At 44.1% G+C, this 25350-nt stretch overlaps 1 protein-coding gene across 1 annotated transcript in view; it reads left to right on the top strand.

Moving 5' to 3' along the window:
* The window catches only part of ASPM (abnormal spindle microtubule assembly), a 220455-nt gene that overhangs the window by 124678 nt on the left and 70427 nt on the right, over positions 1 to 25350 (top strand). Inside the window, 3 exon segments of the mRNA XM_030206746.1 lie at positions 3354 to 3482; positions 4536 to 4718; positions 15615 to 20225. Of these exon segments, the coding sequence (XP_030062606.1) occupies positions 3354 to 3482; positions 4536 to 4718; positions 15615 to 20225 (4923 nt within the window).

Here is a 25350-nt window from a genome sequence, read left to right as displayed (position 1 = left end):
GTCAGAGAGATGGTTAAATCAAATTCTTTGCTCAGTTTTTAACCTTGGGGGTTATCGTTGACTCCTCTCTTTTCTCTGCGTATATCAGATTCCTAAAATCTGTTCCTTTTTCTGTAGCATTCCCAAAATTTAATACCTTTCTTTCTGAACACACTGCTAACACTATTATCCATACTCTTGTCACCTATTGCTTAGGCTACTGCAATCTACTCATCACAGGTCTCCTACAGAACCATTTCTCTCACCTTCAATCTGTTTAAAATTCTGCTGTGCAACTTGCATTTTGCCAGTATCGTCAACCATTCTTCTTAACCCATTTTATTGACTCTGCATTCAAGATTACATTTCTCTTACTAATTTACAAGTGCATTCATTCTGTATATCTGTCTCTCCCTACACCTTTCCCCAGGAACTATGTTCACTGGATAAGTCATTCTTATCTTGGCCCATATGGAGGGGCATAATCGAAAGGGACGCCCAAGTTTTGTTGAGGACATCCTCGCAAAATGTCCCGATGGAGGGGCGGGGAAACCCATATTATCGAAACAAGATGGACATCCATCTTTTGTTTCAATAATACGGTCGGGGACACCCAAATCTTGAAATTTTGGTCGTCCCTAGACTTGATCGTTTCTGATTTTTGGCCATAATGGAAACCAAGGACGCCCATCTCAGAAACGACCAAACGCAAGCCCTTTGGTCATGGGTGGAGCCAGCATTTGTAGTGCACTGGTCCCCCTGACATGCCAGCACACCAGCTGGGCACCCTAGGGGGCACTGCAGTGGACTTCATAAAATGCTCGCAGGAACGTAGCTCCCTTATCTGCTGAGCCCCCCAAACACCCCCCCCCCCCAAAACCCAATATCCACAACTGTACACCACTACCATAGCCCTCAGGGGTGAAGGGGTCACCTAGATGTGGGTACAGTGGGTTTCTGGTGGGTTTTGGAGGGCTCGCTGTTTCCTCCACAAATGTAACAGGTAGGGAGGGGAATAGGCCTGGGTCCTCCTGCCTGAAATGTACTGCACCCACTAAAACTGCTCCAGGTACCTGCATATTGCTGTGATGGACCTGAGTATGACATCTGAGGCTGGCACAAAATATTTTTAAAGATATTTTTTGAGGGTGGGAGGGGGTTAGTGACCACTGGGGGAGTAAGGGGAGGTCATCCCCGATTGTGTCCGGTGGTCATCTGGTCATTTTGGCCACCGTTTTGTGCCTTGGTCGTAAGAAAAACACGACCAGGTAAAGTCGTCCAAGTGCTCGTCAAGGACGCCCTTTTTTAATCTATTATGGGTTGAGGACGTCCAAGTGTTAGGCACGCCCAAGTCTCACCTTCGCTACGCCTCTGATACGCCCCCTTGAAATTTACCGTCTGCGACGGAAAGCAGTTGGGGACGTCCAAAATTGGCTTTCGATTATTCCAATTTGGACTACCCTGTGAGGACGCCCATCTTTTCCGATTTGTGTCAAAATATGGGCGTCCTTCTCTTTCGAAAATGAGCCTGATGGCCTCTCTACTCTGCTTATCCGTGCCATCTGTTCTCCCTGTCGCTCCCTTAGAGATCTTGTATGCTTGTCCCAAACACTTTTGAATTCAGATACTGTTTTTGTTTCCACCAGAAGGCTGTTCCACGAGTTCACCATCCATTCCATTAAGACGTATTTCCTCGGGTTACTTCTGAGTCAATCCCCTTTCACCTTCATTCTATGCCCCCTCATTCCAGAGCTTATTTTCATTTGAAAGAGACTCGCCGCATAAGTATTTAAATGTGCCTATTATATCTCCACTCTTCCGCCTTTCTTCCAAAGCATACACATTGAGATCTTTAAGTCTGTTCCCATACGATTTATGATGACCACTGACCATTTTAGAAGCCGCCCTCTGGACCAACTCCATCCTGTTTTATTTATTTATTTATTTATTTGTTTTTTTGAAGGTGTTGTCTCCAGAATTGTACACAATATTCTAAGCGAGTGTTTTACAAAGTTGCGCTAGCATTTTTAGCTTGCGGTACAAATCATCTGGCAGTAAATGCTGAGACCCCCTCTAGGAATATATTGGGTGTCTCAGCGTTTACATCCAGCTAATTTTTACCATGGGCTAAAAATATTAGCGTGGCTTATAAAATACCCCTTACTGGCTAATCCTCTCCCTATGCACTCAAGTGTCCTAGCTTCCGCTGTTGCCTTTTTCTGTTTGGCCACTTGATCATCACACACGATCACACCCAGGTCCAGCTCCTCTTTCACGCACAAAAGTTCTTCACCTCCTAAACTGTACTGTTCCCTCGGGTTTTTGCATCCCAAATGCATGACCCTGTACTTTTTAGCATTTAATCTAAGCTGCCTAATTTCAGGCCATTCCTCTAGCTTCGCTAAGTCCTTTCTCACTTTATCCATGCCATCAGGGATGTTTACCCTATTGCAGATTTGTTATCATCCACAAAGAGGCAAACTTACCAGACAGTCCTTCAGCAAATCACTTACAAAAAGAACCGACCCAAGAACCAAATCTTGCAGGACATCACTGGTAGCATCCTTTCCTCAGAATAAGCTCTATTTACCACTACCCTCTTGTCACCTGTCCACTAACCCAGTCAGTTAATTTAGGTCCCTTACTGAGGGCATTCAGGTTATTAGTCTCATTTGAAATGGACATTCAAAAAACTGACACACTTTAATCATGAAAAGAAAATAAATTATGTTTTCTACCTTTGTTGTCTGGTCTTTATGGGGTCCTTTTACTATGGTGCGCTAATGGATTTAGTATGTGCTAATGATAAGATGCTCATATTTCAGTTTATTTGGGCTTTTCCTGATTTTCAGGCTTTTTTTTTTTTTAATTTATTTTTTTAATTATTTAACACACAAAACTCTAATATGCTAGTTGACTGACTTAGGGTCCTGTTTACTAAGGTGCGCTAGCATGTTAACGTGTGCACAAAATTAGCACACACTGTGTAGGTGCCCATAGGAAAATGGTTAGCGCACGCTAAAAGCACTAATGCACCTCTAGCGAGGCCTAGTAAACAGGGCCCTTAATGTACATTCATTTGTAATTTAACATGCAGTAAATTAATTTACCATGTGGTAATTTTTTAAGGCACATTAATAAATTAACATCCCTAATAAATCCTTTGTTGATTTGATAGTTTATTTATTAGCCCAGCATGAAAGTATCCATAGAAGAAGTTTTTCAAATCACATATGTGCCTTTAGATGTCTTCCTTAAGATAATTCTTGTGTTGATCAAATAAACTGGTCAGCTTTTTTTTTTTTTTTTCAGACCAATATAGCTTATAAAGTTTTAACAACTAGTGTGTATATAAATTATGTGTTTCTTTTTAGGTGGTGGTTACGTACCTATCATTTCTGTGTGCCCGACTTTTGGATCTTCATAAAGAAACACGAGCTGCTCGTGTGATTCAATCAGCTTGGAAGAAATACAAGCTGAGAACAGAAAGAGAACTTTATCAGGTAGGTTTATTTTCTGTTCTAGGCTGTTACAGTGCTTCACTTCTGTTTGATTAGTTACGTTGGAAGAATTTAACCTGTACTTTTTTTTTTAACTCGCACCTTTTTCATATGTTTGCTTATTTGGTACTTTCTATACTTCATTTTCCAGCAAGCGAGTCAATTGGTTCAAGCTGAGTTACATTGGAGGATTAAGTGACTTCCAGAATTGCAATTAGCATCAGTGGGATGTGAATCCAGGCTTCCCTGTTTCTCAGTCTGCTGATCTAACCATTATCCTGCTACTATACTCCACTTCAGTTGACCTAGGAATGTTTAAAGTTGCATCATATATGACTATCTAGATATGGTGTTCATCCTTCCCGCCATTTCCTAGTAGGGTTGCTAGTTAACGCTGCAATTAATGCATTAATTATTAATCATCATTTAAAAAACTAATCACATTGCAGTGTCTCCTTTCAATCCCAAACATCTCCTCTGCTGTCTTCCACTCCCAACCCCTGTCCTTGCTGTGATCTAGCATCTTTTCCCCTACTCGTGATTCAACCCTCACTCTTCCCCCCCCCCCCCCCCAAGGCAGCGGCAGCATTGCACATAAACTACATGCGGCCTGCTCTGAAGCTTTTCTTCTGACCCATCCTACCCATGCAGAAACAGGATGTGTTGTCAGAGGTAGCAGGACAGGCCAGATGGAAAAACCTTTAGGGAAGGGGGATGGGATTTGATATATCGCCTTTCTGTGATTACAGTCAAAATGGTTTACATATGATATTCAGGTACTTTTTTGTACCTGGGGCAATGGAGGGTTAAATTACTAATCTTGTGTGATTGATCGCATTTAAAAATTGTAATCAAAATGCTGAAAACTATGTGTAAAATTAGTATCAAAGTGATGAAAAAATTTGGACATAGTATAGTAAAATATACTTTAAAGATGTTTAAATGCTTGCGACTAATGGACTTTCTTCAACTTATCTTGGATTTCTCCTGAAACCATGATTTATTGCAACTTTTTGTTGAAATAAATTTTCATTGCAGAATTTCACTGTTTTACAGAAAAAAGACAAAGCTGCTCGAGTTATCCAAGGTGCTGCTGTTGCATTTTTGGCTCGTCTTAGATTCAGAAAATGTGTTTCGGCTGCTATTGTCATTCAGAAACATTGGAGACGTTATGTCACACAGAGGAAAGTTTCATTATTCAAGCTGACAAAACAGAGAGAATCAGCTATAGTCATTCAGGTATGAGTAGGCTACCTGATCTTGGGTATAATCTTGAATCTGTGTAACTTTTTATGAACAAAAGCGGAGATTTGGAAATTTGAAAGAGATGTTTAAATATTAATGCGCAAGAAGCAAACTCTTCTCTGGCAGTTCAATTCTAGAATCTAGGGATCAAATATGAATCAGCAAGGATTAGACTCATTCTTTCCAATGTGCATCCACATGTAGCCTCTTAAATTGAAGTACATTGGCACATAAATGCAGTTGATCTGTTAAAGCGTTCCACATCACAATCTCCTCTACTGAGAGTGCAGCAGCTCTTGTATCACAGTAACATGTTTTGACAAAGGCATCCAATGATAACCTCATTGCAGTCTCCGACCTGAGGGACCTTCCTGGTTGATACATTGAAAAAATCCTCCTTAAAATATGATGGAGCAGGCAGATACACAGCTTGTTGCACAAAACATAAAACTTTAAATTGTACTCTAAATGACCAAAATCATGAAGGGCATAGTGACGAAACAATTTACTGAATACCTAAATAAACACTCAATTCTGCTCGAGTCTCAATCAGGATTTCGGTCAAATCACAGCACCGAAACTGTTCTAGTGTCCACAATGAACTCATTCAAACAAGCAATTGCAATGGCAACAGCATACTCCTCCTACAATTCGACATGTCCAGTGCCTTTGACATGGTTAATCATGGAATACTACTACATACTGCCCCAATTTGACTGCCCCTATCGGACCGACCGTTCACTTGTCTATTAGATTGTAAGCTCTTTGAGCAGGGACTGTCTCTCTTTGTTAAATTGTACAGCGCTGCGTAACCCTAGTAGCGCTCTAGAAATGTTAAGTAGTAGTAGTACATATACTAGAATACTTCGGAGTTGGAGGCACAGTTCTCAAATGGTTCAAAGGATTCCTAACCACAAGATCATACCAAGTAATAACGAACGCAGACAGATCACCCCTATGGACACCTGAATGTGGAGTCCCCCAAGGATTCCCCCTCTTACCATCCTTATTTAACCTAATGATGATTCCGTTAGCCAAAATTCTAGCTAATCAAAACCTCAACCCCTACATATATGCAGACAATGTCACAATTTACATCCCGTTCAAACATGATCTAAATGAAATCACCAACGAGATCAACCGAAGACTCCAAATCATGCACACCTGGGCGAATGCATTCCAACTAAAACTTAACGCAGAAAAAACACAATGCCTTGTACTCACCTCACAACATAACACAAAAAACTTCTCCACCATAATCACACCATACTGTTCTCTTCCTGTCTCACAAAACCTGAGAATTCTTGGAGTTACTATTGATCGAAACCTCACTCTCGAAACCCACGTGAAGAAGACGATGAAAAAGATGTTCCACTCCATGTGGAAACTCAAGAGTAAAACCTTTCTTTCCTAGATGCATCTTCCGCACCCTGGTACAGTCAATGGTAATAAGCCATCTGGACTACTGTAACGCACTGTACGTGGGCTGCAAAGAACAGACTATCAAAAAAACTCCAAACAACCCAGAATACTGCCGCCAGACTCATATTTGGAAAAACTAAATATGAAAGTGCTGATCCCCTAAGAGAGAAACTTCACTGGCTCCCACTCAAGGAACGCATTGCGTTCAAGATCTGCACGATTGTACACAAAATCATCCACGCAGATGCCCCAACCTACATGCTTAACCTCGTGGACTTACCTCCCAGAAACGCCACAAGATCATCCCGCAAATTTCTCAATCTGCACTTCCCCAGCTGTAAAGGTCTAAAATACAAGCTGATGCGTGCCACTTCCTTTTCCTACATGAGCATGCAGTTATGGAATGCATTACCTACAGACCTGAAAACAATCGACGAAATAACTAACTTTCGCAAATCTCTGAAGACATATTTCTTCAACAAGGCCTACAAAGAGAACATATAGCCTCAATAATCCACATCACCAACCCACCCAGTTATGAAAGTCCACCTTCTACACTTACCAGATTCACTTCCTTCTTTCTACCCTTACTTAATCCCTGCACATTACTAATTGTATCTGATATCCTGAAATGATAATGTCATAACAAAACTATGTAAGCCACATTGAGCCTGCAAATAGGTGGGAAAATGTGGGATACAAATGCAATAAATAAATTGGACAGGTAACCAGTGCAAATGCTTCAAAATTGGTGTTATATATACTTATTTGCCAACCACAAGCCTTCTAGCAGCATTCTGCACTGTCTGCAATGCCTTGATCGAAGCATTAGTCATGCGAAGATAAAAGGCATTGCAGTAATCCAACCAAGGCAACACAATACATCGAACTACTCCCTGAAAATCGTACACGGGGAGCATTGGTTTTAGTCTATATAGCAAATGAAGTTGTGCAAAACATGCCTGAACAACATTTAACACCTGATTTTTCATTGTGAGCCCCGAATCCAAGGACACACCCAACACCTTCATTACTTTCTGAACCTGCAGGTTCACATTTAAAAACTCAGGCCATCTCTCCTCTATATTTCTTCAACAATCATTACTTCTGGCTTTGCCAAATTTAATAGACCATGTTCACATTATTCACACATCAGTCCTGTCCATGTAACATTGAAACTGCAAATCAAGGTCAATTTTCCAGGAGACAATCGGGAAGAAGAAGAAGAGTATTGTCTGCATAAAGACGATACTTGGTTCCTAAACCCTGAAATAACATACCCAAAGATGACATGTAAACATTAAACAGCAAGGCAGAAAGGACGAACCCTTGGGGTACTCCTCCACTCAGTAAAATCTCCTGGGAAACTTTCCCCCCACTCCACACACATATTGACTGCCCTAAATGATAAGACATAAACCAAGCATGCACCTGTATACTCATTCCCAAATGACCCAACTTCGATAACAATTGAATATTAAGAGTCAAAGGCCCCCGATACATCAAAAGACGCAAGAGAAAAAGGAATGCCCACTCTCTGTCCTCTGTCAGACTCCCTCAAAAAAAAAAAAAAAAAAGTTTTGCTGATTTGGCACTTTCCACGGGATGTATCTCGTGGTATGACATTTTACGCTGCATTAGAAGCATATTAATGCCTAATGCATATTAGTAAAACTGTCCCCAAAACTGATAAACCAGCACAGCTTTAAAGCCAGCAAACCTTATGAAATAATGTAAAATGGAGAAAATCAACAAAAGCTTAAACTTAATCTTATCAACAGTAGCAACCTGAAACCTTTAAGAAACACTAGAGACATTTTTAAAAAATGCAATACAGTAGTCTTATCTGACCTAAATGGGGCCGACCCATTGTCGGATAATACGGAAAACCCTGTTCTCCGAGGACAAGCAGGCTGCTTGTTCTCACTGATGGGTGACGTCCACGGCAGCCCCTCCAATCGGAAACTTCACTAGCAAAGGCCTTTGCTAGCTCTCGTGCGCCCATACGCACCGCGAATGCGCGGCCGTCTTCCCGCCCGAACCAGCTCGTGTTCGTCAGTCTTCTTTTGTCCGTGCTTGGGACGGTCGTGTTTTGCCGCCGTTTCGCGCCCCTCAAGTTGACCCTCGCGCGTCTTCGCGATTTCACTAAAAAAAAAAAAAAAAAAGAGACCTTGGTCTTTGTCCCTTCCCGTGTGTCCAGTTTGTTTCCACGGCGTAAGTTTCCTTTCGCTTTCAGGGTAGGCCTTTTTTGTGGTCTCGGTATGGGTTTTTCTCTCTCCCTTATTTTTGGTGCCCTTCGTCACCATCGTGAATTTTGATTTCGCCGGCGTGATTTTTCCGCCCATGTCATCGAAGTCTCCCAGCGGCTTCAAGAAGTGCACCCAGTGCGCCCGGGTAATCTCGCTCACTGATAGGCACGCGTCGTGTCTTCAGTGTCTGGGGGCTGGGCAACGCCTGCAGTCTTTGTGCTCTTTTACAGAAGAGGACTCAGGTAGCGAGATTGGCCCAGTGAAACGTGTTGTTCTCGGGCTCTTCGTCGACAACAGCACTGGAGGCATCGAGTGCATCGACATCGACTGCATCAAAGTCTTCGACCTCGGCATCGACGGCATCGAGGTTTCGACCCTCTGCATCGTCGGTATCGAGACATCGGAAGGCGGCGTCAGTGGTACCGGGACCTCCGCTGTTGCTGATGTTGTCGGACGGTGGTGCTTCGACTGGAGTGCAGGTGAGGGCTGTCCATTCCCCTGCTGGTGGCGGTGAGCCTTTGGGTGGGTCTCCTCCTACCCTGAGGGCTCCTGCGGTACAGCCCCCCCCCCCCCCCCCGAGACCGACCTTCGGCCTCGGCCCCGAGGAAGAGACGGTTGGATTCTACGTCCTCCTCGTCGGTACCGGGAAGCTCCGGTGACATGCTTCGTTTGAAGAAATCAAAGAAGCATCAACACCGGTCTCCTTCCCGCATCGGTACCGAGAGCTCAGGGTCGCCGAGGGAGTCGGCACCCAGTAGGCATCGGCACCGGGAGGATCGCTCACCCTCTGTTCAGGAGGTGTCGATGCGTTCCACCTTGGACAGCCCGGAACCGCCTCCACGCCCGGAACAGACTCTGACCTCGACGCCTGCATCGGCTTCCATGTCTTTCTCCACAGCCGCTCTGCACGAGAGTCTCCGGGCCATTCTCCCGGAGATCCTGGGAGAGCTGTTGCGCCCTTCCCCTCCGGTACCGGGGGTGCTTCCACCTCCGGTACCGTCGAGTGAGGGGCTGGCTGCGGCCGCCTCCCAGGAAGACTCTCCGACGACGTCGGCGGAGGGAGCTTTGCCGGTGCTGGCGAGGGAGTCTACCTGTCGACGCTCCCACCGTGGCCGTGTTTCCACGGAGACGAGTCGGGCACGGCTTCAGACACAGGTGCATGAACTTGTGTCTGATACCGATGGTGAGGCCTCGTGGGAGGAGGAGGAGGAGATCAGATATTTCTCTGACGAGGAGTCTGATGGCCTTCCTTCTGATCCCACTCCCTCCCCTGAAAGGCAGCTTTCTCCTCCCGAGAGTCTGTCTTTTGCGGCCTTTGTCCGGGAGATGTCTACGGCCATCCCCTTCCCGGTGGTCGTGGAGGATGAGCCCAGGGCTGAAATGTTTGAGCTCTTGGACTACCCTTCTCCACCTAAGGAAGCGTCCACAGTACCCGTGCATCATGTCCTAAAAAAGACATTGCTGGCGAACTGGACCAAGCCTCTAACTAATCCCCACATTCCCAAGAAGATCGAGTCCCAGTACCGGATCCATGGGGACCCAGAGCTGATGCGCACTCAGTTGCCTCATGACTCTGGTGTGGTGGATCTGGCCCTAAAGAAGGCTAAGAGTTCTAGGGAGCATGCTTCGGCGCCCCCGGGCAAGGACTCTAGAACCTTAGACTCCTTTGGGAGGAAGGCCTACCATTCTTCTATGCTCATGGCCAAGATTCAGTCCTACCAGCTCTACACGAGCATCCATATGCGGAGCAATATGCGGCAGTTGGCGGGCTTGGTGGACAAGCTCCCTCCTGAGCAAGCCAAGCCGTTTCAGGAGGTGGTCAGGCAGCTGAAGGCGTGCAGAAAATTCCTGGCCAGAGGGGTATATGATACCTTTGATGTTGCATCCAGGGCCGCTGCTCGAAGTGTGGTGATGCGCAGACTCTCATGGCTGCGTGCCTCCGACCTGGAGAATAGGATCCAGCAGCGGATTGCGGACTCCCCTTGCCGAGCGGACAACATTTTTGGAGAGAAAGTCGAACAGGTGGTAGAGCAACTCCACCAGCGGGATACCGCTTTCGACAAGTTCTCCCGCCGGCAGCCTTCAGCATCTACCTCCTCAGGTAGACGTTTTTATGGGGGAAGGAGGGCTGTTCCCTACTCTTCTGATAAGCGTAGGTACAATCCTCCTTCTCGTGGACAGCCTGCGGCCCAGGCTATGCCCCAGCGCGCGCGCTCTCGTCAGCAACGTGCGCCTCAGCAAGGCCCCATGGCTCCCCAGCAAAAGCAGGGGACGAGCTTTTGACTGGCTCCAGCAGAGCATAGCCGACATCAACGTGTCCGTGCCGGGCGATCTGCCGGTCGGGGGGAGGTTGAAAGTTTTTCACCAAAGGTGGCCTCTTATAACCTCCGACCGGTGGGTTCTTCAAATAGTCCGGCAAGGATACACCCTCAATTTGGCCTCGAAGCCTCCAAATTGCCCACCGGGAGCTCTGTCCTACAGCTTCCAGCACAAGCAGGTACTTGCAGAGGAACTCTCCGCCCTTCTCAGCGCCAATGCGGTCGAGCCCGTGCCATCCGGGCAAGAAGGGCTAGGATTCTATTCCAGGTACTTCCTTGTGGAAAAGAAAACGGGGGATGCGTCCCATCCTAGACCTAAGGGCCCTGAACAAATATCTGGTCAAGGAAAAGTTCAGGATGCTTTCCCTGGGCACCCTTCTTCCCATGATTCAGGAAAAAGATTGGCTATGCTCTCTGGACTTGAAGGACGCCTATACGCACATCCCGATACTGCCAGCTCACAGGCAGTATCTGCGATTTCAGCTGGGCACACGTCACTTCCAGTACTGTGTGCTACCCTTTGGGCTCGCCTCTGCGCCCAGGGTGTTCACGAAGTGCCTGGCTGTAGTAGCAGCAGCACTTCGCAGGCTGGGAGTGCACGTGTTCCCTTATCTCGACGATTGGCTGGTGAAGAACACATCCAAGGCGGGAGCTCAGCAGTCCATGCAGATGACTATTCGACTCCTGGAGCTACTGGGGTTTGTAATAAATTATCCAAAGTCCCATCTTCTCCCAGTACAGAGACTCAAATTCATAGGAGCTCTGCTGGATTCTCGGATGGCTCGTGCCTATCTTCCGGAGACAAGGGCCAACAACCTGCTGTCCCTCGTCTCCCGGGTACGAGCGTCCCAGCAGATCACAGCTCGGCAGATGTTGAGATTGCTTGGCCACATGGCCTCCACAGTTCATGTGACTCCCATGGCTCGTCTTCACATGCGATCTGCTCAATGGACCCTAGCTTCCCAGTGGTTTCAGGCTGCTGGGGATCTAGAGGACGTGATCCACCTGTCCACGAGTTTTCTCAAATCCCTGTACTGGTGGACGATTTGATCCAATTTGACTCTGGGACGCCCTTTCCAAATTCCTCAGCCACAAAAAGTGCTGACTACGGATGCGTCTCTCCTGGGGTGGGGAGCTCATGTCTATGGGCTTCACACCCAGGGAAGCTGGTCCCTCCAGGAACGTGATCTGCAGATCAATGTCCTGGAGTTACGAGCGGTCTGGAACGCTCTGAAGGCTTTCAGAGATCGGCTGTCCCACCAAATTATCCAAATTCAGACAGACAACCAGGTTGGCATGTATTACATCAACAAGCAGGGGGGCACCGGATCTCGCCCCCTGTGTCAGGAAGCCGTCAGCATGTGGCTGTGGGCTCGCCGTTACGGCATGTTGCTCCAAGCCACATACCTGGCAGGCGTAAACAACAGTCTGGCCGACAGGTTGAGCAGGATTATGCAACCTCACGAGTGGTCGCTCAACTCCAGAGTAGTGCGCCGGATCTTCCAGGTGTGGGGCACCCCCTTGGTAGATCTCTTTGCATCTCGAGCCAACCACAAAGTCCCTCAGTTCTGTTCCAGGCTTCAGGCCCGCGGCAGACTGGCATCGGATGCCTTCCTCCTGGATTGGGGGGAAGGCCTGATGTATGCTTATCCTCCCATACCTCTGGTGGGGAAGACTTTGTTGAAACTCAAGCAAGACCGAGGCACCATGATTCTGATCGCTCCTTTTTGGCCGCGTCAAATCTGGTTCCCTCTCCTTCTGGAGTTATCCTCTGAAGAACCATGGAGATTGGAGTGTTTTCCGACCCTCATCACACAGGACGAAGGGGCGCTTCTGCATCCCAACCTCCAGTCTCTGGCTCTCACGGCCTGGATGTTGAGAGCGTAGACTTTGCCTCTTTGGGTCTGTCGGAGGGTGTCTCCCGTGTCTTGCTTGCTTCCAGAAAAGATTCCACTAAGAGGAGTTACTTCTTTTTATGGAGGAGGTTTGCCGTCTGATGTGACAGCAAGGCCTTAGATCCTTGCTCCTGTCCTACACAGACCCTGCTTGAATACCTTCTGCACTTGTCTGAGTCTGGTCTCAAGACCAACTCTGTAAGGGTTCACCTTAGCGCAATCAGTGCATACCATTACCGTGTGGAAGGTAAGCCGATCTCAGGACAGCCTTTAGTTGTTCGCTTCATGAGAGGTTTGCTTTTGTCAAAGCCCCCCGTCAAACCTCCTACAGTGTCATGGGATCTCGACGTCGTTCTCACCCAGCTGATGAAACCTCCTTTTGAGCCACTGAACTCCTGCCATCTGAAGTACTTGACCTGGAAGGTTATTTTCTTGGTGGCAGTTACTTCAGCTCGTAGAGTCAGTGAGCTTCAGGCCTTGGTAGCCCAGGCCCCTTACACCAAATTTCATCATAATAGAGTAGTCCTCCGCACTCACCCTAAGTTCTTGCCGAAGGTAGTGTCGGAGTTCCATCTGAACCAGTCAATTGTCTTGCCAACATTTTTTCCCCGTCCTCATTCCTGCCCTGCTGAACGTCAGCTGCACACATTGGACTGCAAAAGAGCATTGGCCTTCTATCTGGAGCGGACACAGCCCAACAGGCAGTCCGCCCAATTGTTTGTTTCTTTTGATCCCAACAGGAGGGGAGTGGCTGTGGGGAAACGCACCATATCCAATTGGCTAGCAGATTGCATTTCCTTCACTTACGCCCAGGCTGGGCTGGCTCTTTGAGGGTCATGTCACGGCTCATAATGTTAGAGCCATGGCTGCGTCATTGGCCCACTTGAAGTCAGCCACTATTGAAGAGATCTGGAAAGCTGCAACGTGGTCATCTGTCCACACATTCACATCTCATTACTGCCTGCAGCAGGATACCCGACGCGACAGTCGGTTCGGGCAGTCAGTGCTTCAGAATCTGTTCGGGGTTTAGAATCCAACTCCACCCTCCCTAGGCCCATGTTTTATTCTGTTCCAGGCTACACTCTCTGTTAGTTGGATAAGTTGTTAGGTCAATCTCAGTTATGTCCTCGCCGTTGCGAGGCCCAATTGACCATGTTTGTTGTTTTGAGTGAGCCTGGGGGCTAGGGATACCCCATCAGTGAGAACAAGCAGCCTGCTTGTCCTCGGAGAAAGCGAATGCTACATACCTGTAGAAGGTATTCTCCGAGGACAGCAGGCTGATTGTTCTCACAAACCTGCCCGCCTCCCCTTTGGAGTTGTGTCTTCTCTTGTCTTTGTCTTGCTACATACGGGACTGACGAACACGAGCCGGTTCGGGCGGGAAGACGGCCGCGCATGCGCGCGCGAGAGCTAGCAAAGGCTTTGCTAGTGAAGTTTCCGATTGGAGGGGCTGCCGTGGACGTCACCCATCAGTGAGAACAATCAGCCTGCTGTCCTCGGAGAATACCTTCTACAGGTATGTAGCATTCGCTGTAACCCCTCCAACAATTGCAGAAACAAAGGCAGCAAAAGCAGGGTCCCAGCTCACAACGGTGATAAAAATAGAGTCTTGGGTTCGTAAAATGGAAAGAGAAGCCGTTTAGTGTCACTGGTGGTCTGTGATATGCCAGATGGTCGGATCAGCGACGATCGGATAAGTGAGACTGTACTGTATTACATTTACAATAGCTGTCCTGTTGCTCTCATAGATGATTACTACCAGCAACGTCAGCACTGCTGCCTTTAAAAGTTGATGTTTTTACATGGTCACAGTTGGTTCGTGAAAAGTTTTTAAAAAATCACCAAAAATATGAAATAGACCTTTCTAAAAAAAAAAAGGGATCTTTTTAAATCAGTGTTTCATATTTTATTTTCACTTTTTAACTTTTCCCTATTCGGTTATCAATCCGCTGTAAACCTGGGAAAACACTGACAGGGCAATGGTCTTGCCAGTGCTAGTTGCACTGCTCTTTATGAGCAGCAAGGCAGGTAAAGGTAATATTGCACTTTTGTATCGTTAGTATTTTTTTTAAGTGCTGCTGTTGGTAAGATTAAGTAAGTCTTTTTTTTATTCTGCAAAATGTTTGGTCCACTGTACATTATTTTATAAGATTTTCAAGATTTAAGCTGTTTAGTTAATTGTAGCTGCTCAGTTGAATTCTATTTTTGTAGCCAGGATAATAGGCACGCATAGCATATTTATTTTTGTTCCCATTTTTGATTTAGTAGAGAGCCTTTCAGCCTTAAGCTGTGCTAAAAAGTGGCCTAGCATGCCCTTATGTGGGTTATTCCCACACATGAAGGCCATTTTTACCGCTGCAGGAAACTTGATGATTTGTCATTTTTCCTATTAGAAGCCATATACTAATGTTAGTACAAGTACCCTCCCCCCCCCCCCCCCCCCCCCCCACCGAAAAAAAAGTCCTTTCACCAAAAGTGTTTGCTAAAACTTGATACAGTAAAACGCCGATTATCTGAACTCCGATCATCCAGATGTCCAATTATCCGGACCAGCATCAGCCCCCCAGTCTCCATGTCCCACAGATAGTTGCAGAATTAAAATTGCTCACCAGAAGGATGTGGAACTGTCCAGAGGTGGATAGAAAGAAGCCCCTAGCTTTAACACAGGCCTTCAGTCACTTTAGGAAGTTCTTAACAGCCTTGTCGATCAGTCCCTGTAGCAGGCTGTCCCAGATCATCTGCAGCACTTCCTAGAGTTTGGCGATTGTTTGTGACTTTGGGTGGAGCTTGTGATAGGCCTCTAACAGTCATATTACCTTCATTGTAGCTTATTGTATTGCTGTGGTCAAAGAGCAGATAAATATGTTTTCCACAAGCTGTTTTGTTCAGTTGTAGGAGGTTCCCAGATAAACATTTAGTTGTGTTTTTGAAATTACTGAATTTATGCATATTTAATGTTAATGCAGTTTTTAATTTGTGTTCTTTTTAATCCTAATTCTTTTTCAGACTTGGTGGCGAAGATATTCATCTAGAAAGTATTTTCTTCGCTTGAAATGGTATACTATCCGTATGCAAGCTAGAATAAGGACAAAGAATGCAGTTCGTTCTTATAAACGACTTCAATGGGCTACAGTTACAACTCAGATGTATTTCCATACTTGGCTTCTGGTTAAAAAGGATCAGCAAATATATGAGAGAATAAAATCATCAGCACTTGTGATTCAGTTTGCATTCAGAAAATGGAAAAAGCATAAACTCGAGCAAAAAGCTAAGGCTGCAAAAGTAATTCAAACTGCTTTTCGAAAATGGCAAATGAGAAAATTAGCTGAGGAGCACAAAGCTGCACTTTTCATACAGTCCTGGTATAAGATGTGCAAAGAACAGCAACAGTATTTGAAAATTCAACGTAGTATTATTAAAATACAAGCTTGCTTTAGATGTTTTAAAGCCAAGCGCATTTATGAAAGGAAAAAACAACATGCAATAATACTACAGAAATACTATAGAGCACATAAGCAAAGAAAGGTTGAAAGAGCAGCATATTTACAAAAATGTGAAGCAGTTATATCCCTCCAAGCTGCCTTCCGAGGCATGAAGGCTCGGCAGCACTACAAGAAAATGAGAGCAGCTTGTGTAATTCAAACTTTCTGGAGAATGAGACAAGAACGTACGAGATTTTTAAGGCTGAGACACTCTATTGTTATATTGCAGTCTCATGTAAGAAAATGGCAACAGCTGCAGAGATTTATGGAAATTAAAAAAGCTGCCTGTGTTATCCAGGTTCGATACCGAGCATATGTTGCTTCTAAACAAGCTCTGTTGGCTTATAATAGAATACATTCTTCTGTTCTTGTAATTCAATCTGCCTACAGAATAATGAAGTCTAGAAAGACTGTCAACCAGTTACGGTCTGCGTTAAAAATTCAAACATGTTATCGTTCTTACATTGCCAGAAAAAGATTCCTAAGTATAAAAGCTGCTGTTATAAAGATTCAAGCTTTACTGAAGATGAAAAAAGTGCGCAAATGGTACTGTAACTTAAGAAAAGCTACATTATTCGTGCAGCGGCAATATCGTGCAAGAAAATGTATCCATCAGCACAAAGAACAATACAGAAGGTTGAAAAAAGCTTGTGTGCGACTGCAAGCAACTATACGTGGACATCTTGTGAGAAAGCAAGTGCGGTTGTGGAGGAAGTCCGTGGCTGTGATACAATTTCACTTTAGGATGCGAAAGAGAAAAAACAGTTGTCGTAGTATAAATAGTTCTGTCCATACCATTCAGAAGAATTGCGAGTCCAAACAGCAAGTCTGTGACAGACAGGAGTTCTTAATTATGAAAAGGTCTGCTATCTGCTTGCAGGCGGCTTATAGAAGTTATAGAGTACGTAAGGCACTTAAACATCATCATTGTGCAGTAGTTAAAATACAGACAGTGTTCCGTGGTCATGTTATGAAAAAGAAATATCTAACAATTCGTCAAGCTTGTATTAAGATTCAGAAATGGTATAAGTCTTGTAAAATAAGTCACAATATCAGAGCAAGTTTCTTAAGAAAAAGAAGTGCTGCAGTTACTATACAAAGAGCTTTTCGTCATTGGGTAGTACAGAGACAGCATCAAAAACACACTGCTGCAATTTTAATTCAGTCGACTTTCAGAAAATACAGGGCACAGAAACAATTTAGATGTGTGAAAAATGCTCTTCGGACTATTCAGCAACATTATAGAGCACGAGTTACAGGGAAAAGAGTACGTCAAAATTATTTGAGACTCTATACATCTGTACTGAAACTTCAGGCAGCCTGGAGAGGAAGTATGCTACGAAAACATGTTCAGAAACAACACCAAGCTGCAGTCATCATACAGTCCTATTACAGGATGCATGTCAGTTTGACAAAGTTTAGAACCATGAGATCTGCAGCAGTTGCAATTCAGAAGCACTTTAGAGCATATCGGATAAGGAAAGAACATTGTTTGAATTTAAAAACTATGAAAGCAGCCTTAGTCTTACAAGCTGCTTACCGTGGGATGAAAGTCAGGAAAAAGAGAAACAGGCTAAACAAGGCAGCTACCACTATCCAAGCAGCTTATAAAGCCTTCATGTTACGGAAAAGATATGTTAAACTCAGAACTGCAACTGTTGCAATTCAACATTGGTACCGTTTAGTGAGACATACTAACAGCCAAAGACAGGAATTTCTTTGTATGAAAAATGCAGTTATTAAAATGCAAGCTATTTATAGAGGTATGAAAACTAGGAGACAAATTCACCGTATGCATTTGGCAGCTACATCTATTCAGTCAGTATTTAGGATGTATCAGTTGCATGTTAAATACCAGGAAATAAGAATAGCAGCAGCTGTCATTCAGGTAAACTATAGAGCTTATTGTGAAGGCAAAAAGAACCGTGAAAAGTATCTAAAATTGAAAAAATCCACTATTCATTTGCAAGCTATTTTCAGAGGAAAGAAAACCCGTCAAAGACTAAAACAGTTGAATGATGCAGCAGTAGTGATACAGTCATATTATCAAATGTACAAACAGTGTAGGTACTTCAAGAATTTAGTCAAAGTGACTAAGTGGGTGCAGCTGCACTATCGTGCATGCAAAAAAACAAGCATGCAGGTACATAAATATAGGCTTATGAAAAGTTCAGCTATCTGTATCCAGTCTGCATTTCGTGGAATGAAAACTAGAAGGCATATGAAAGCTATGCATCTGGCTGCATCAGTTGTTCAGAGGAGAGTTAAATCCTATTTGGAACGGAAAAAATATCTTTCTCTGAAAAAGGCATCTATTTTAGTTCAGCAGAGGTATAGATTGAAAATACTTGCACAATATCAACGACAAAAATATATCTGTCTGTGTAAGGCTGCCATTGCTATACAAGCTACTTACAGAGGTTTTAAAGTAAGAAGGGAAATTCAGCAGATGCACAAGGCAGCCACAGTTATACAGGCATTCTTCAGAATGCATAAAGTACGGGTTACTTTTAAAAACATGCAGCTTGCGTCGACAGTTTTGCAGCAGCACTATAGGGCGTATAGAAATGGAAAGTATGAAAGAGAAAATTACTTAAAGCAGCGCAGTTGTGCAATAGTTGTTCAAGCTGCCTACCGAGGATTAAAAGCTAGGCAGTATTTAAAGAAGAGTCATAGTGCTGCAACAAAAATACAGGCTGCTTACTTAATGCACAGGCAATGCTTTTACTATAGGAGAGTTCAGTGGGCTACCAAAACGATTCAGCAAAGATATAGGGCAAATAAGCTAAGAGATGTCAAAGTATACCAGTATTGTAAAATAAAAAAGGCTGTAATTTGCATTCAGGCTGCTTTTCGAAGTATGAGAGAGAGAAGACATTTTCAACGCATGCACAGAGCTGCCTCTATCATTCAGAGACAATTTAGAACATTTTCAGAATGGAAAAGGTTTCTTGCTCTTAGAACCGCTATTGTAAGTATTCAGAGATGGTACCGTGCATGGACTCTGGTAAAACGGCAGCGCCATAAATACATCTCTATTTGCAAGGCTGCTGTTCATATTCAGGCTCATTATCGAGGCTTGAAAGTGAGGAGAAAAGTTCACCAGATGTATTTGGCTGCCATTGTAATTCAGTCAGCTTTCAGAATGCACAAAGTTCAAAACCTATACAAAACAAGGAAAAATGCAGCACACATTATCCAAAACTATTACAGATCCTACATTTTAGTTAAAAGTGAACGTGAGAAGTTTTTGACACTTCGTAAATCTGTTATTGTCATTCAGTCAGCATACCGAGGCTTGAGAGAGAGACAAAAACTAAAAACTATGCATTCAGCGGCCAGTGTAATACAGTGCTATTATCGAATGCACAGGCAGCTTACTTGCTACAGGAAAATGCTTTGGGCAGTGACAACAATTCAGGAAAGGTACAGAGCCAAAAATGCACTAGATGCAGTGGTGCAGCAGAATATGAGAATTAAAAGTGCCACCCTTTGTATTCATGCTGTATTTCGAGCCAAGAAAACTAAACAAGCAACTAAAACTGTTTCACCTGCACTACATATTCAAACAACTATACAAATGTATGTAGAGAGAGAATGCTTTTTAAAGAAAAAGGCAGCAATAGTTGTGATTCAGTCTGCATATCGTGGCTATAGAATAAGGGCATGGTACAAAGCAATTTGCATTTCAGCAGTTGTAATCCAGAGATGGTACAGGACTTGCCGGATGGTCCGTTCATGGCGAGCACTATATCTTGTAAAAAAGCAAGCAGCAGTCACCATTCAAACAGCTTTCCGAGGAATGGCTGCAAGAAGACTAGTAAAGCAAAAGTGTGCTGCAAGAAAGATTCAGTCATTTCTTCATATGGCTGTGCATCGTCAAAACTTTCTTAAACTCAAAACAGCAACTGTTATTTTGCAGTCTTATTATCGAATGTATAGAACCCAAAGACAGTATTTGACATACCGAAAGTCTGCATTGATTCTTCAGCAACACTTTAGGTCCTATATGATCAAGAAACACAAAAGAGATGTCCAGCAGACCCAGAGAAGAATTATTATGCAAGCAATAACTATGGACTATGTTGAACAGAAACGACTTAAAAATATGAGGGCCAACACAATCATAATCCAGGTATGTATTTCTTTCAAGTACCACATATTGTATATATTACTAATTTTACTTTTCCTATATTTCATGCTATTTGCATGTATTTGTGTGAGAGAAAGTTCATACACAGATGACTAAAGTATTTTTCCCTGTCCTTTGTGCTAGAGACAAGTTTCTGACTATTATATAGTTAGCAAAAAAATAAATCACCATTGTATCGCCAGCTGTCTTCCATTTATCTCCAGGCATGAGCAAGTTGCCAAAGGCCAACATACCTTAAGTATGGATTTATATTCATATAATTACTATCTAAATGAGGCTGATATTCAAAAGGCCAATGAGTGTATAAGTTAATTGAATAAAGTTACTCATAACTTATCTGGATGTTCAGCTGCATTTGAGCATACAGTATGTCTGCCATTGAATATCTTATATAAATATGTTCACACTGATCAGACATATGCACATAATATACCCAGGACAGTTTCCGGGCTTCACCTCTGCTTATGCATGTGTAATTAAACCATTTGATTATGGACCATAATGTTATTTAGTAGGTTGTGGCTTTCCTTATCTTCAAGACTGAGGGAAGGATGAAACCTTGAAGTAACTTATATAGTTAATTTTTTTTTGTTACTACGGTTAAGAACTAACTGTGCTATGGTCTGGCCCTTTGACAGTTTGATTCCCAACTCAGGCATTTCACTTGTTACAGACAAGCAGATCAGAGGGAAGCAGCAACCCAAAAACTTGTGAACAAAACCAGTGTAGAGGACCGCAGATGGAAAAATCAGGCAACACCAATGTGATGAGGAAACAGTTTTATTCAAGGACCTGACATGGCCTATGTTTTGGCAAATGCCTGCGTCAGGGGTCTATACATATAAAAATAAGAGTCACAATACAAATCCATTAGAAGTGAGTTAAAAGCATTTCTTGCAGCCACATAAATACCAGAATAACGTTGTATTATGACATATCTTCCTCCAGGGATCTACAGTCATACTAGTGAAATGTCAAAGTGCTTTCCGTTTAAAGGATGCATAAGCCAGAATCTCCCCCCTCAACACTGCTTTAGCTGCCTCCCAATGTAATATCAGTTGATGAATGTGATCGTTATTATAATTCGCCCACTCGACTACAAACCATGAGCCCTCGACAAATGCGTGTAGTCATGATCCAGAGGATGCAAAGTTTGCAAAAGATCTAAACTAAAGCACAGTAGTGGGATACCTGTAGCTGAAGATCCCCCACCCCCTCAGGTCCCAGAGAACTATCCAAAGAGGGCTCATGAACCATATTGAAGTCACCTCCTATAACAGTTGGAAGGTCTATCAGATCCGCTACGCTATGTATAAAGAGCTTCACCCAGCTATTATCATACAGATTAGGGCCATACACGTTACAAAGTAGGAAAGGTCTTTTGGTAATGAAGACCTTAATAAGTAGGAATCTACCTTGAGGATCTCTTCAGGTCTTATGGAGCACTACATCCAGACTCCTCTGAAAAAGAACCAGGAGACCTGCCTTATGGTTCACTGCTGGTGATTCTTCCAGTTGCCCCACCCACCCGCGTTTAAATTTGAAGTGCTCCACGGACAATAGGTGGGTCTCTTGCAAAAATACAGTATCCGCTTTTTGACGATTCAGAGTCTGCAGTATTTTTTGTCTCAAAAGGCGAAGACACCCCGTTAACGTTCCAGGATACCAATTTAACCACCATCACATGATCTAATCCAAAAGAAAGAAAACACAGGCTGCTACTACTATTTAGCATTTCTATAGCGCTACAAGGCATACGCAGCGCTGCACAAACATAGAAGAAAGACAGTCCCTGCTCAAAGAGCTTACAATCTAATAGACAAAAAATAAATAAAGTAATCAAATCAATTAATGTGAACGGGAAGGAAGAGAGGAGGGTAGGTGGAGGCGAGTGGTTACAAGTGGTTACGTGTCAAAAGCAATGTTAAAGAGGTGGGCTTTCAGTCTAGATTTAAAGGTGGCCAAGGATGGAGCAAGACGTAGGGGCTCAGGAAGTTTATTCCAGGCGTAGGCCAACAAGATATAACGATTGGGGGACTGTCCCAGCGAGAAGCCCCCCCTACCAAACCCAACAGAAGGTATCCTGGACCCTAGCAGCCTGTACCCTGCCGACTAGAAGTAACCCCCAAAGCAACAACAAAAAAAATAAATCTCAAAACAGAAAAAAACCCAGCCCCAAAACAAGGTGCCTCCCAGACCCCCCCCCCCCCCCCACCTCCACACAAAAAAAACCCCAAAAAAGGGAAAATATACCATTACACCCCTACAGAACCTCATCCACCTACAATGTCCAACTCAACAAATGGAGAAGGGTCAGTGTGGGAATCCTCCCTCCCCGAATCCCCCAACCCACCCTTTGGGAATATATAGCTAACAGAGGTAGGGCAGGAATCTCCTGCCGCCATTTTGGAATCGCACCACTTCAGCTTCTCCTTCTCCCGACGGTGTGCCTTTGTAGTCATAAATGCAAACAGTTATTGTTGGCACTCGCGCTTCCCAAAACCTTTGCCCTGAGAACCCCGACTTTGGTTCCAGCAGAAAACTCTTAGAGGGTAAGTTTTAGCGATCTGGATCGGGAGCTCTTCCCACTTGTGTCTGCTCTCTCAGAACAGCATCACATGACCTCCGAGAATACATTACTGAAACTCAAGCAGGACCAGGTAACCATGATGTTACTCTCTCCTTACTAGCCAAGACAGATTTGGTTTCCTCTGAGTTGTCCTGTGAAGATCCATTGAGATTGGAATATATTTTCCAACCTTTATCATGCAGAATGAGGGATCCCTTCTATATCCCAACCTCCAATTCCTTGCCCCTCAAGGCTTGGATGTTGAGAGCATTCAATTTGATTCCTTATATATACCGGAGGGTGTCTCCCACATCTTGCTGGCTTCCAGGAAAGGCCTCTACTAAGAGGTGTTGTTCATTTAACTGGAGGAGGTTTGCTGTCTGGTGTGAGGGCTAAGCCTTAGATCCCATCACCTGTCCTACACAAACACTACTTGAATACTTTCTACATCTCTCTGATTCTGGTTTAAAAAACAACTCTGGAAAGGTTCATCTTAGTGCAATTAGTGCTTATCACCGTGTAGAAGGTAATTCGATCTCTGTACATCCTCTAGTTGTTCGCTTCATGAGAGGTTTGTTACTAAAAGCCCCCTGTCAAACCTCCAACTGTATCATGGGATCTCAACATTGTCCTCACCCAGCTGATGAAAGCTGCTTTAGAGCCACTAGATTCATGTCATCTGAAGTATTTGACCTGGAAAGTTGTGTTTTTGGTGGCGGTCACTTCAGCTCGCAGAGTCAGTGAGCTTCAGGCCTTCGTAGCTGATCCGTCTTACACTAAGTTTCACCAAAATAGAGTAGTTCTACTCCCAAATCCTAAGTTCCTTCCTAAAGGTAGTGTCTGAGTTCTATCTTAATTGTCCTACCAACATTTTTCACAAAAACACATGCCCATCCTGGTGAGAGTGTACTGCATACCTTAGATTGCAAACAAGCCCTTAGCCTTGTATCTGGAACGGACTAAATCCCATAGACAGTCCACCCAGGTTTTTGTTTCTTTGGAGCCAAACTGAATGGGGGTAACTGTCAGCAAACGCACAATTTCCATTTCACTGGCAGATTGCTTCTCCTTTAATTATGCTGGGCTGACTCTAGAGGTTCATGTCAAGGCTCATAATGTCTGAGCCATGGCTGCATCAGTAGTCCACTTGAGATCGATCTTCATAGAGGAGATTTGCAAAGCTGCAACGTGGTCATTTGTTCACACATTCACATCTCATTACTGCCTTGAGCAGGATACTTAATGTGACAGCTCGTTTGGGCAAGTAGTCCTGCAGAATTTGTTCGTTGTTTAGAATTAGAGAATGACATGGGGACAAAGTTTGTCTCCATCCCCACCCCGTTCCTGTGGGTTCTGTCTCCGTCCCCGCCCCGTGGGCTCTGTCCTCATCTGCAGAAGCCTCAAACACTTATGATTTTATATTTAAATCTTTTTAATAAAATATAAAAAGGAACAATATGTTGTGCAACTGTTGTGTATAAATTACAGATAGAGAACAATAATTACAATGAGCTGCTATAATAACCCTCCTTCCCACCACCACCACCCTCTTACCCTTCCAACCCCAACAATAGATGATTTCTACTACACCAAGGAATCCTAATTCACACTGTAAAAATGTCCAGGGGTATAAAATACAACCCGTTCTATATGCCGTATAAAGAACTGTTATGTTTTTTTAATCTGTGGATAAATAAGAAATCATCAACAATCTCAGGATTCAGTCTAGCTCTCCTGTCTTCCACAGTCCTTCCTGGAATAGAAGTTGTCTTCTTAGAAGATGTGCTGGTAGCAGGACGTACAGGATCTCCCATGCAAATATCTTTGTAGGCATCACTTAAACATAAATACAGTCCAGTTCATTAATAGGCTTCAAAGTAGAAAATGACACGGGAACAAAGTTTGTCCCCGTCCCTGTGGGCTCTATCCCCATCCCTGCGAGCTCTGTCCCCGTCCCCATCCCCGTGTCATTCTCTATTTAGAATCCAACTTCACCCCCCCCCCCTTAGTTCCAGTATTGCTGTGTTCTATACACCTAGTATGCTGTGTTCCAGACACCTAGTATGTCCATGGTTTTAGGGTGGTTGAATTACAGGCCTCGATGTTTGAGTCCCTATTGTCCTAGCATTGCTGTTTTCGGTGAGCATGTAGCTAGGGATTCCCATCTGTGAGAATATGATGGCCTGCTTGTCCTTGGAGAAAACAAAGTTACCTGTAGCAGGTGTTCTCTGAAGACAGCAGGCCAAGTATTCTCACTTACTTTCCCACCTCCCATTGGAGTTGTATTCTTTAGCTTTATAAAATGACTGAGGAACCCGCGCTTGCACGTCGGGGGAAAATCACTAGTGAATATGCGTTGGAACTCTGCTAGAAAGTTCTAGTGAATCCATCCTGAACTTTTCCTTATCCAGTGCAAGCTCTAGCCTTTCTCCTACAAGATTGAGCTTCTCAGTGGCATCAAGCCACAGGGAACCTGGTGGATATCATCGAGGTCACTCCTACATCACAGCTCAAACAATCTATCTGCTGATGGTTAAT

Source organism: Microcaecilia unicolor, chromosome 6 (genome assembly GCF_901765095.1).
Source record: "Microcaecilia unicolor chromosome 6, aMicUni1.1, whole genome shotgun sequence".
Lineage (NCBI taxonomy): Eukaryota > Metazoa > Chordata > Amphibia > Gymnophiona > Siphonopidae > Microcaecilia > Microcaecilia unicolor.
This window is presented reverse-complemented; position numbering and strand designations above follow the sequence as displayed.